This window comes from Poecilia reticulata, chromosome 22 (genome assembly GCF_904066995.2).
Source record: "Poecilia reticulata chromosome 22, P_reticulata-male-v2, whole genome shotgun sequence".
NCBI lineage: Eukaryota > Metazoa > Chordata > Actinopteri > Cyprinodontiformes > Poeciliidae > Poecilia > Poecilia reticulata.
The window spans coordinates 6,287,077-6,300,275 of NC_088851.1; the positions used below are offsets into that span (position 1 = coordinate 6,287,077).

Genomic DNA, 13,199 nt, shown 5'->3' on the forward strand with positions numbered 1-13,199 from the left:
ACAGCAGGAAGTCACTAAAATACAGTGACTAGATACGTATTAAACATGCTGGGAAAAAAACCCCAATCCAATAGATGACAGACCTGCTGCAGCGGCGCTACCGATGGCCTGGAGCGTCGACCGACCGCTGCTGCCCAGCCGACTCCTCCCGGCGCTGGGAACAACTGCCGCCACCCCCAAACCCTCGGAGGAAGACGAGGAGGAAGACATGGACTGACTTTCCATCTTCTGCTCCACCTGTCCCAACTCTGCCAGGACTTCTTTGTAGCGCTCCATGAAGGCCAGCTCTCCGCAACAGGGATCCCCCGCCAGGTTGAACACCCTTGTCACCTGGAGAGCGCGTCGGAGAGGCTTTTAACTTACACAAACGTGCATGTTACTATGGCGACAGCAACACGCTTTCTGGCGATATCGATTTGATAGAGACCTGATGCGCCTGCAAGAAGTTTCCCCGGCGGATGCAGGACATGAGCAGAGATTCAGGAGGAGACAACATGGCGGGCACCAACCAGCTGTGAGGACCGCCGCACGGGCAGAGCTCCAGCTCCACGCAGCCCGGCACCGGCCCGCCACCGCCGTCTGGCATCAGAGAGACGAAGGAACGGAACAATTCAAACAATTAGCTTCCTAAAAAGGCCAAGACTTGAGGATTTTCCTTATAAAATACATAACAATTAATCGGATTAATCGTGATTAATCGATTACTGAAGAAATTGTCAACTAATTTAGTAATAGACTAATCGTTTACTGGCGCATAAAGACTCAAAATTATGCCCTTTGCTGAAAAAATAAAACGCTCTAAGAAACTGTAAAACAAAAATACAGATTTTGGATTCAAGATGAAAAAAATTTTTTTTTTCTTTGTTTTATAAATATGTTTAACCCAGAATGAGCCCTATATACTGAACTGATGCTAAGTGAAGAAGTATTTATGCTATGTTATCGCACTATAGGCAATAAAATGTTTATTTTCTTATTTAGGAAACGTAATTGAATTGTTTATTTGCATTTTTTTTTTTACATATTTTTAATACTGTATAAAATAAAATTAAGCGATGAAATGACAAGTCCTCAGATTTTTTTATCCTTATTTTTCTTTATCCGATTACTCAATTAATCGTCAGAATTATAGGTAGATTAATCAATTACTAGAGTAATTGTTAGTAGCAGCCTTACTCTTAATCATAAGACATTTCTAACAAAACACAGATGTTCCAGTGAGTAGAGTTAAGAAATGTTTTCCATCTCTGTTCACCACAAGTCTGTAGAAACAGCATTCAGCTGAAATTCATCTCAACCAACTTGGCTTCTCAGATTTACCCGACGCGCTGGTGCTAACTTCTCCGTTGTGTTTCTCTACGGAGGTTTGTCTCTCGGTAGCATGTCTCGATGTTTTCCTCCTCTTCCTCAAACTCGAACTTTTGCTGCATCCCAGAGGAGCGACAGTAGGACTGTACGTTGACATCTGTGTGGGACTCTCTGAACCTGCAAGAATAGCATCCATTAATGCTTTCACAGTCAGCTAAAAGCAGCTCAACAGTGAACTCCCAGGTTACCAATATTAAAATATTCTTGAGATGAGAAGTTAATCTCAAGAAACCTATACATAGTACATAAAGTCAAGAGCAGTCGTATTCGAAAATACATTTCCCCAATGTTTTTTAGAGAAAGGATTAGGGTTAAGTTAATTCCCCGACGTTTTCTCAAGATAATGAGTTAATTTTCCCGATGGTTTTCTTGAGATAACGGGATAATTTGCCACGTTCTGGAGAAAACAAGTTAATTTCCCGTTTTCTCGAGATAGGTTAATTTTGCAGTTGTTTTCTTGAATTAATTTTCTGATGCTTTTCTTAAGCGAATGAGTTAATCTCCTATTTTTCTTGAGAAAACAAGTTAATTTCTCCATGGATTTCTCAAGGTAATGAGTTAATCTCCACCAAATGGGAAATTAACTTGTTATCTCCGGAAAACATTTAGGAAATTAACTCGAATCTTGAGAAAACCATAGGTATGTGGGAGTATCAGCCTTTGTAGAGTTTATTTTATGTTGTTATTTATTAAAACTCACCGTCTGCAGTGCTCTGGTTGCTGGTGACGATCTGCAGCCTCCACTGGGCCTCCGCGGTTTGCTTAGACAACTTGTGCAGACGGGCTCCAAATGTCTCGGCCGTCACAGAGCAGCCGAGACTCGCCACCGCCTCGATGTCACGAGGCAGCGCTCTTCCCGCCTCCTGTCCCTCCTGCTGGCCCACCACACACATGCCCTCCAAGCCTTCTTTCACCAGCTTTAAAAACCCCTCCATCGCTGCGGTGTCCACCAGAAACCCCCTGCAGCCGTGAAGGAAGTGGCCCAGGTCCAGGTGGCCGCCATGGGAACGCGGCTTCTGGTTTCCGGTCTGATCTGAACTGGACTTCCCCGCTTCCACAATTTGATCTGTTGGCGTCTCCTGTCCTGTGTTTGGCTTGGAGTCTTTTTGTGTGTGTTGGACAAAGTCAGAGGTGGACAGAAAGAGAAGCGAGAAGATATTCTCCAGGAGCTCCAGGCGGAACATGGCGGGTACGGTCTCCAGGTAGAGCTGACACTCGGATAAATAGTGCTGAAACATATAATGGCAACCTGGGGAGGAGAAACGGACATCTTCACTTAAAATCAGACACTGTTCTAATCGAACTGAAACCGCTCGAGCTCTCAAAATAGAAGTAAAAAAAAAAAAAACACAAATGGAAACTGTCACGGATATCCGCATCTTTATTTGTAGGGTGTTTACACCTCTGACAGTCCGGTAAACTCAGTTTGATTAGGAACCAAAGTTGCAACCTTTATTAGGTTGCAGTGTGTGGTGAAGTTCACTTTCATGCTGCACCAAACTCTTTGAGAAACCTGTTTCCCCCTTCGCCAGTGGGGGCGCTGCACCAAGAACCACTGAAGGAAATGACCCAAAAACTCCTGAAGAAGACATGAGTGTAACCTTGGGTCCTTCCTTGCAAAACGTAAACAAAATTGGACTATTGTGAGATTTTTAGCGGATTTCTCTTTTGTCTTTGGTAAAAGACGATCGGCCATCTTTCCTGCAGGAGTTATTCTCTTGTGTTTGCTTAGGTTTTGTTTATTTTGTTCAAATGAATGTGGATGCCAAGTAGACCCGAAACCGCTCCAAAAGCAGGAAGCGGACTATGCCGCAGGGCATTCTGAGTAAATACTAGCAAAACAAACACACAGATCCATCTAGCAGGAAAAATGGTTTGTGGTCTTTTACCAACGACAAAAGTGAAATCCTGTAACCGCCAAAATGTGACGCCACTCCATTTTTGCTTACGTTTTGCAAAGGAAAAAAAAGCTGCGTTCATGTCTTCTTCTGAGGTTTTCGTGTCGTTTCCTTCAGTGGTCCTTGGCGCAGCGCCACCACAGGCAAAAGAGAGAACAGGTTTTTCAAACAGTTTGGGCCGTTTGTCACGGTGCAGTGTGAAAGCGAAGCGCAGCAGCTGAGAATGTTACAAAAACTCCCAATTTTGGTCCCCAGTCCAACCGAGTCCACCAGACCATCAGGTGTGAAAACACCCACAGTCTCCTACCTTCTGAGGAAGCTGAAGTCTTGTTTGTATCCGTTTTAGCTTCTGTGGACTGGTGACGCTGCGTGGACTCGCACTCAGTACAATTTGAGTATTTATGAAAGTTGACACACAGAGCATAGATTGCATACTTCATGGCGCAGAAACCCTGGAACAGGACAATGTTTCTCTGCACGCCGGCCCTTTGACTGACCGCGTTTTCTGCAAGAAATCAGACCAGGAACCAAAGCGACAAGTTAATATGTGACGGCGTCAACGCCGATGTTTGCTTGGGGAGGAAAATGTACAACGTAAACCTGTTTGAAGGGAATTTGGCAGTTGTTGTAGTAGATCTAATATCCTGCGTTCTTCGTACTCAGGCAAAGGAGTCAAAGAGTGCAGAATGTAAAGAGCTGAGTGATTGTCCAGATTCTGCAGCTGTGTCTGCAGGGCCTCCATGGATATCTCTCTGCACGCACACACACGCCAAGCATATTATCTATGAAATGTATTTAAAATGTATAAAAACTTTTTTTCTAAAAAAACAGAGAAACAAGGCGCTTACGGATTGTTGTTTTTGCACCACTCAAGAATTCCCAGTTGGGAGGACAGAAGGTTACAGAAGTCCTGAAGAACCAAGTCATTGGCTGAACTCTGGAAAAAAATGAATTTAAAACATAAACAATGCATTCGCAAAGCATTATAAAGACAAAGTGAAAAAAATATGATGGTCAGCGATCACATTTGTTTTGGAAAGCAGGCATGGGCTGAGTATCAAGGAGTATTAAAGTTTATTAAAATTTTCAGTAACTTTATTTGAAGAGGTTTGCATAAGACTGACATAATATTGTCATAAATATGATGAAGATGAAGGAGTCTTCGTGAATGGATATGACTGTTATCATGAAGTGTCATTCAGTAAGAAAATGACACTTTTAATGCAAAGTTAATGGACTTTGCATTAAAAGTGTCATTATTTACCAAACAATGCAAAGTTGACACTTTCAATTGACTTTTAATGCAACTTTTAGTGTATCATGCTATTAATTGCTTTATTGCTTGGCATCATTTCAACTGTAACAGTCAGCATGTTAGATTATTGTGACAGCAAGTAGTATTTATTGCAATGCTACTTGAAATTCTAAAAACATGCGGTTCAAACTAAAAGTAAAGCGGTGACACTTCTAAAAGGTGGAACACAGTGAAGTGGGTGCATGAGCAGGTGTGTTGCTTTGGTTTCCACCTGCTCCTTGTGAAGGACGTTCACAAGCGTTTGAGCAGCGTCGAGGCTGCGGCACTGACTCCATCCCAGCAGCAGCAGCAGACGAGACAAAGGCCGAAACTCCAGCTGCAGTAAATCCCTCAGCCCGCCGTATTCCTCGTGTTTCATCAGGTCGAGCCCCGTGACCTTTAGGACAGACACGGTCTGAAGTGGCACGGCTGAATTCCATCACGTTCACTTTTTAATCAATCTTTTTTTAAATGAAAAACAAATCCCTTTCTCGATTTACCAAACTGGCACCTTACCAAAACCTGCTCGAGGAAATGCTTGCCACTGCTAAGGCACTCGAAGAAGATGGTCCTCCAAGCAGAAGGACGATCGTTTTGGCAACACAAGCTGAGGGCGAGCTTCTCGGCTTCAGGTAGGTCCACTAAAAAGGGGGACAGACAAAAAATTTTTTAAAAAAGGAAATTTGAATTTTAGTATTTTCATTTGCTGTGATTATAACAGCGCTTCAGCTTAATAAAAGCTAACGTTTTTATTTTTTTTTTAGTTTCATCAAAGTTACACTGCAAAGGTCAGCTAATGGAGTTTCCTCATTGGAGCGGCCTCTTTGGAGCGGCACTAAATTACGGTAAATGCAAAAGACTGTTAAAAAAATAGTTCTGTTTTTTTTTAAACATAACTATTTTATGTTTAAAAGTTTATGTCCCTATAAACGGAGCAACTTTTGGGCAAACGTTTACGTTCATCAGATTTAGAGAACAGATAATTGAACAAATAAAGACAAAAGAAGGAACAAAACAGCTGCAGCTTTTCTAACACCAGTTTAAATGTGGCAAAGCTGTAAGGCTGCAAAAGCAGAAGTGAGATTCAAAAGGGGAAAAAAGGGAATCTACATTTCTTCCCTTGCCTTGCTAAAAGGAAACCTATTTTAAAGCTTCAACTTTCTCCTATTTTTAGCACGAGGTCCTATTTTGTTCTTTAAACTGAGAAAATGTAATAAATGTCCAAACTGACTGAGTTTTTTTCTGTTAAACGTGATTACTGTAATGGTCAAAAATAATTGTGGTCATAACTTTTTAAATGATCAAGCGTTACTCTCCCACACAAACACGTTTAGAAGAAAAGGAACTGACTTATAAAGTCATGTGGCTTTATCTGGTCAAATAAAACAACACAAAAGCCGTCGTCAAGGAAACCACATCTTCAATAATTTTCTATAATTTAAGCCTTTCTCAAAGTCCAGATCCAGAACGAATGAGACGTCAGACTGTCCCTGTAAATGTTCTCTTTAAGCATATTTGTTGCAGTAATTGAGCAGTGAAAAACATCTAATCAACAGATCCTCACAGTTTTCCTGCTAATTGTGAGTTTATTGTAAATTTTCTTCTAAAACGGCTACATTTTTTGGGATTTTTGACTAAGTCGCATTTACAGTCACACATGAGCGCAGAGGACCGAGCGTGGTTATGTCAGTGTCTGCTTATACTGAGCGATTCAAATCCTTTAAAGAATAAAAGTGTTTGTGTCTGCTTGTTATGTTTTCTTCTTCTGTGTGTGGATTTTTGGAAGGGGAGAAACAAAGATGCTAAATTCCTTGAAAATATTCAGAAAGTAGCAAAAGAAGAAAAAAAAACTCACTGATACGGTTGCAAAATTCTGGAGAGATTGATTTATAAATAAATGTAAAGCAAGTTCTGAATGGGGGTTTCAGAATAAAGCAGGCTAAATACGTGTATGTAGACTACACAAAGACTTGGATTTTTATTGGTTAAAAAAAAAGGAAACGTTATAAAAGCACATCTTTTGTCTTTCAACTTCAGAATTTTGCACTGCTTTGTGTTGGTCTGTGATATGAAATCCCAACAAAATATACTAAAATTTATAATGTCATGGTGGCAAACGGAGGAAAAGCACAAAATGTGCGAATCATTTTGGAAAGCAGTCTAGCTAAAACATTACATTAAAGTTCATCAGTGTGCGGTTTGTTCACTTTAGCTGCACAGGAAGTATTCTACTAGATTTACAAGCACTTCTTTTCTAAGAGGGAAATTTAATTTTAAATAATGTTTACAAATAAGGCAAGAATGGGAGTCGCTTGACCAAGAATCATGGGACTTGAGTGAAACTTGATCATAATTATCTGAGCTCATGATGAGAGCAGAAGGAAGTCTTAATTTAATCAAGTCAATCCTCTTTTTTTCAAAACATAAAAAAAAAAAGTTTAAGTAAAAGCATTTTTCCCCCCTGTACAAGGCTGATTAGAGGAATTGAGTGGATAATTCATTCATTTATCAACGTGCTTTTGGTAGATTTTTTATACTTTTATCTATCTTGGATATTGGTCCGGTTAAATAATTATTCATTTATCTGTCAGAAAGTGAGTTTCCATTACAAATTTTGTCAATATTCCACTAATGTCGAAACCCCCCCACACAATTTTGTGGTGTTCAGATTAAATAATAAATGCAGTTAAAATCACATTTGTTCATGCGATTAGTCATTAAAAAAAAGAAATCAACATCCTCCAGCCGTTTCCTGTCGTCTGTTTTGTCGTTTCCACCAGTAGTAACAACGGGTTGTTGATTTTAGAGAAACGATCAAATGCGCAGCCTTGATTGTGTGATGCGAAATAAGAGTATCCATCGCAGTTTTGAGAAGTACACTAATTTCAAGATGGCCGAAAAAATCCACCTCATCCGAGCGCAAAAACGTATCGAAAGACTTTTTGGAATGACCACGTTTCAATTAAGACAGTTTATTTACGTAATTCCAATTTGCTCAGCGCAAACGCTGCTGGTGCTTCTCGCTTCATGCCTCCCACCCCCACCTTGCGTTTCAGGCGCGTTTCTCAGCAGGTGGTCTCTCTGCAGCCGCTGGGCGGTGGAGCAGTACACCGAGACGAGCGCGTTGCAGCGAGGCCGCAGCAGGCAGCCGAGGATCCTCTCCTCCCGCAGGGGGCCGCCTCGGGCCGACCACAGCGCTTCGCACAGCGCCTCCAGCTGCGGTGCGCCTCGGTCCGAGCTCCACGGCATGAGAGCCAGGACGGAGTAGATCTCCTCCACCCACTGCTCCGCCCTCTCCGGGCTCCGCTCGGGGCTTCCCAGCTTCCTCATCAGGTGCTGAATGAATTTGTGCTGCAGGGCCCGGCCTTCGCTGCTCGACTGATCCTGCAGGAGACGGGGAGGAAAATTATTAATTAGATATTTATGTTGCACTGTTGGACACTGTTGGTGGTGGAAGAACGGTGGTTTGGGATTGTTTACCAGCAGCAACACCTTTTGATCACTGACAGGCTTTGATAAGATACTCACCCCCTTTAAAACTTTGATGCTAAACCCACATGTTTCAGTGTAATTCATTGTGATTTTAAGTGATGAAACACAACATACCTAGAGAATAACAATAAAGTGCAAGAACAGGCTGCTGGCAAAATTTTTTGCATATATAAATTAAATTTAAAAAAAAAATCAGAAAAGGATCCATGGAAACCCAGAGTCGATGTTTTGCAAAAACAGTTTTTGCTGCAGACACAGCTGCAGGTTTTCCTGAGGATACGTCTTAACTTTTCTGACTTTGACTGGACCACTGGTTACCCATTCGTAATGTCTTCCACTGATTATTGCTGAGAGTTTTGTATCCTGTTTTTAGATTCTGTCTGTTAATTATTTCTTATTTTTGGCGTTTTAATAGACCTATGTGTTCTGTCCTGTTAATTTCGCAATGAGGTTGTTTCTTTTGTTTTAATTTGGCTATTGTTCTAAATCATGCATTTTTACACCAACATAAATTACTGTAATGCTGACTAATGTGCACCGTCCTAATTAAATAAATGAAATGTGCTTCAATCTAAAGCATCTCACTGTAGCTCTAGCAGGAAGTCTAGTCTTGTCCTAATCAGATGCAAACTTCCCGCCACAATCTTCAATCTTTTGCAGCCTCTTCCAGGACTGTTCTGTATCTGGGTTACAAGATCACGAAAGAATCACTTTGCAAAATGTTAATGATGCATTTAGGTGTAACGTGCAATGTTGGATTTCTTTTTAATCACACATGGTATTTTGAATCCAGAGCAAGAGACTTCAACTTTGGTCTCAATTAACCCAACCTCCTGCTTTCACAGGTTATTGTTCCCCCTCCTTGTGATAAACTTCTTGAGGTTTTCCTTCAACAATTGCTTTCTTCCTGCCACTGTTTCATGAAGGCCAAGCATTAAAGAGAACTGAGCTTTGGATCTCTCTTGGCGCCGTTAACCCATGGTAACACTGTGCGGTGTTAAGCCCTTTGAGTCAAACTCTTTAAACTGTGAGAAGAAGCTCTCTGGTCATGATCTTAAATCTATCATCTGTAGTTGTTCACTTAGGGTGTTTTCACACCTGATAGTCCGTTAGACTCGATTCTATTTGGGACCAAAATTGCAGCATTTGTTCCACGTTCAGCTGAGCTGCTGCGGTCTGCGTAAAACAACCCAAACTAGTCGAAAAACCTGTTCAGCTCTTCACCTGTGGGGGCGCTGCACCAAGAACCACAAAAGGAAACAACACAAAGTCCTCAGAAGAAGACATGAGAGCAACTTTCTTCCTCGCAAAATGTAAACCAAAATGCAGGTTTTAGTGGATGTAGGATTCTTCTTTTGTTGTTGGTAAAAGACCTCGAGTCATTTCTCCCACTAGCGCTAGATACAAACGTTTGTTTTGCTTGTATTTACCCAGAATGCCCTGCGTTGTAGGCTGCATCCATACATGCATTTGAATCGCAACAGAGTTCACTTCAACCGAACTGAGCCCCAGGGTTTTAGGAGGACCAGAGGCCACTTTTTTGTTCAACGTTTGATGAACTTTATGTAGTAACTAGCTGACGATGTCAGTGTTTTATATTTAGAGGTATCAAGTTGAAAAGGGGGCTTGATACAAATAAATACAACATCCCTCACAACTTCATTTGTAAATGATTTTCAACATACAATCAGGAGCCACTATCTGTTGGTTTAAGTCAACAATTTGGATAAAATAAAAAATTTGCGATTATGATCCGAGGGTTGAGAATATTCTCTGCTAGGCATGGAAAGGACAGTTGAAAAGTGACATTTATGAAGCGCATATTTTGGTTAGTTTGAGTGAAAATTGTGTTTAACAATCAGCTTCAAATTCCCCAGGTTCTACTTCTGTACTTAAAGCTGAACTCCCACTTATCAAAAGCGAAATATTGGATTTATCCTGTGGTTTAGACTACATCTTCTTCTCACCGTTAATGCAAAATCCTGCGTTACAAATGTTATGCAGTCAACTCATCTACTGACTGACTGCAAATACAAACCCCAAACTTTGACTTCACCTGTATGAAATGGGCCAAAGTCAGGGCAAGTCTCGGTTTCTTCTTTTCCAGTAGAGTCTGAAGGCAAGACTCTACAGCAGCGAGTGACGCCTGTTCCCCCGACTGGGATGCCAAGAAAGCCTGATGCAATTCCTGCAAAAAAAAACAAACCACAGGTGAGCGTTCATTTTTATTGTTGGATCCATGTCTCCTTTTTTCACTTTTCACATTTAAAGCCAGGATGTAAGAAGAAAAACCTTGAGATCAGCCTCTGGTATGCCCTCTGACCCCAGCTCCTCCAGGAGGAGCAGGAACTCCAGCTCGCGTTTGACGTGAGGAGGAACCTGGAGAAGGAACCCGCAAAGCTTAGACGCCATTTTCAAGGCTGATTTCAAAAGTGACGGCGTCAACAAAAAGGACAAGAAGCAGTACGGGATTGGGATTAGGAAGAAACGCAGACGTTAAACGTGTCGCAGGTTTACCTGGTCTTGAGTCCGTTTCTCCAAGACCTGCAGCCAGAACCAGGCCAGTTTGTGCGGACTGCCAGTAGAACCCCATCTACAAAATGTACAGAGTTCAGCAAAAACAAACGAGATATCTTTACATATACTGCTGAAACCAGATATTATTAAGCACTGCATAAGAAGTAAACTGTTTTTTAAAGTCGGGCATTAAATTAGACAAACCTTTTCCTGTATTGGGCCAGTTAGGATGAATATATATTACCATTTGCTAAATGGAAGATGAGACAGAATTTAATTTTTTTAAATTGAATGCGTTCTACACACACACACACACACACACACACACACACACACACACACACACACACACACACACACACACACACACACACACACACACCGTTTTAGCTCCACCCACAGACTTTCAAGAAAGCTGAGATGTTTGTTCACTCATGGACTTTGTTGTCCTTAACAACAAATTGTAGCTAATTTGGTGTTCAGCAGTCATTGTCCGTTTAGAAGATCCAAACTTTAACTTCCTGACTAAGCCTGTCAACAGTAAGCATGATGATTAATATTTTTTGAAGGGCAATTTTGTTTACCGAGTCTTCATGATCCATTTTATTCATGGTTTCAGATGCATGTGTTTTATTTCCGTTTTATTTATTATGGTTGTTATGTTGTTTTTTTTGGTTGTTTGTTTTTTCAAGTGTCTTCGACTTCCAGAGTTAAGTGTTCTTTACAAAATTCAAGTGTACTGATCCTTGAGAGAGCAAATTTGCATTATTATGCCATTGTAAATATATTACTTGAAAACGGTCTTAAACCAGCAATATTATCGTTTATCGCAATAACTACAGGGATAATTTGTCGTCTAAGGTAAAATCTGTTATTATAACAGACTTATTCCTGGCTTTCCTTGAGCTGATTTCTGATTGGTGAATTTTGCGTGATGCTGCCACCACTGAAGTAACAACAATGTTAGAGAACTGAAAAAAAACCCATAAAAATAATTTTAAAAATGTAAAAATCTCACTCTATTCTGGTGCTTACCAAAAAACTAACAATTCTGGGGATCCCAACTAACCTAAAACATAAGATTTAATCTGAATTAATGAAGAAAAAAAACATGTCTTCTTATGCAGCATTTGTGAATATCTGGACTTAACGTTGTTTTAATCCTCCAGGTGACTCACTTTAAGTCGTAAGGGTGGCAGATGATAGCTCTGATTATCTTTCGCACTTTTTCGGAGAGTTCCCCCTGAGAGCTGACCAGCTGGGGAACACAGGCGCTCGCCAGCTGCCACTCTCCATGCTGCAGGCAGCTCTTGAAGTGCTCAAAGAGGTCGAGAAGCGAGGCCTCGGCTTCACGGCCAAAGGGATACACGGCGGCCTCCGCCGTGACGGGCCTCAGCTCGGGCATCACAGCCGGGGAGTCACACCGAGTGGCACCTTTGACCTTTCGTCACCTGACGCAGAAACAAATCAAAGTTTATGCAAAAAAAAAAAAAAAACAACAACTGTTATCTCACATTATACGTGGTGAAACGCACAAATAAGTCTATGACGCCAAAAGTTTTTCTCATAAAACATGTATAACCTGTGGGGGTTTTGCTGAAGTATTTTCCATGGAGAGTGTGTTAACATCCAGATTTTCAACTGCATTTATGGCTTGACTATTCTGAGTTATTAATATGCTTTGATGCACACATAACATTTTGCACATCGCCCAGAAATCTCTATTCTGTTGTCCTATGACTCACCTAATTTGTGAGTCGATACAGCTCATCAAGATGCACTGGAGTTTGTTATAGCGTGACAAAATGTGAAAAAGTTTAAGTAGATCTATTTTAGATTTACAGTAAGACTATTTCCAAAGTTCTGTAGTGTATTCTCTCTCAAGGAAAATATAAAGTCTTAATTCATATTTAGAGCGAAACTGAGACTAGTGACAAAATATAGTTTTAATGTGATTTAGTGTTTGATTTAACTAGTTTATATTTATGTTCAATAATTTGTACAAAAGTTGGGGAAAAGTTATTTCAGCAAAACCATTTTAAGTTTGTACTTTTAGAAACGTGTTTAAACGTGACGCACACAAAACCCCCCCTTATGATCACCAAAATGTGCACCCAACAGAGGTGAGATTTTATCAGTGCAAACAAACCACAACATGACCATTAAAAAAGACCCAAAATGAAACTCGACTAGTTAAATAACGAAACTTTGGTTTCTCGGTTACACTTTCAAAGGCTGACATGTCTCGTAATTGCCATTCGGCTTCCATTTGATTTGACAGCTAACCCTCAAGTCTGCCTAATATTCCTCGTGTCTTAAGTTAAACTTAAACTTTACTTCCGTAAAAGTCCGTCGGGGAAGCTCGGTCTTCACATATAACACATAACATATTTAGACATTTTCCAGCAAAACTAAAACGCAATAACTTACTCATTTCCCTGACGGAACCCCAGCTAGTTCAACCTACGAAGCAAAGCTTTTCTCAACATGTTATGCTAGCTGTATAACGGAGGTCATGTGACAAACATCAGCTGAAAGGTGGAGAGGAGGAGGGCGTTAATGTTGCCTTCAGGTGTATCCGGAAAATACAGTCACTTTGACGCTTCTGTTTACAAATGAATACTTTATTT

General features: G+C 40.8%; 1 protein-coding gene across 1 annotated transcript in view; it reads right to left on the reverse strand.

Annotated features, from left to right (window-relative positions):
* zfyve26 (zinc finger, FYVE domain containing 26) overlaps positions 1–13,098 on the reverse strand; it is a 35,146-nt gene extending 22,048 nt beyond the window's left edge. Inside the window, exons 1-15 of the mRNA XM_008398902.3 lie at positions 13,000–13,098; positions 11,748–12,020; positions 10,570–10,645; positions 10,345–10,431; positions 10,109–10,240; positions 7,605–7,944; positions 5,077–5,201; positions 4,793–4,957; positions 4,115–4,203; positions 3,867–4,018; positions 3,574–3,771; positions 2,069–2,617; positions 1,321–1,485; positions 428–579; positions 84–330 (exon numbers count right to left, since the gene is read on the reverse strand). Coding sequence (XP_008397124.1) covers positions 84–330; positions 428–579; positions 1,321–1,485; positions 2,069–2,617; positions 3,574–3,771; positions 3,867–4,018; positions 4,115–4,203; positions 4,793–4,957; positions 5,077–5,201; positions 7,605–7,944; positions 10,109–10,240; positions 10,345–10,431; positions 10,570–10,645; positions 11,748–11,974 — 2,704 coding nt within the window. The 5' untranslated portion in view covers positions 11,975–12,020; positions 13,000–13,098. The remainder of the gene's footprint in view (positions 1–83; positions 331–427; positions 580–1,320; positions 1,486–2,068; positions 2,618–3,573; positions 3,772–3,866; positions 4,019–4,114; positions 4,204–4,792; positions 4,958–5,076; positions 5,202–7,604; positions 7,945–10,108; positions 10,241–10,344; positions 10,432–10,569; positions 10,646–11,747; positions 12,021–12,999) is intronic.
* Between the last annotated feature and the right edge of the window lie 101 nt (positions 13,099–13,199).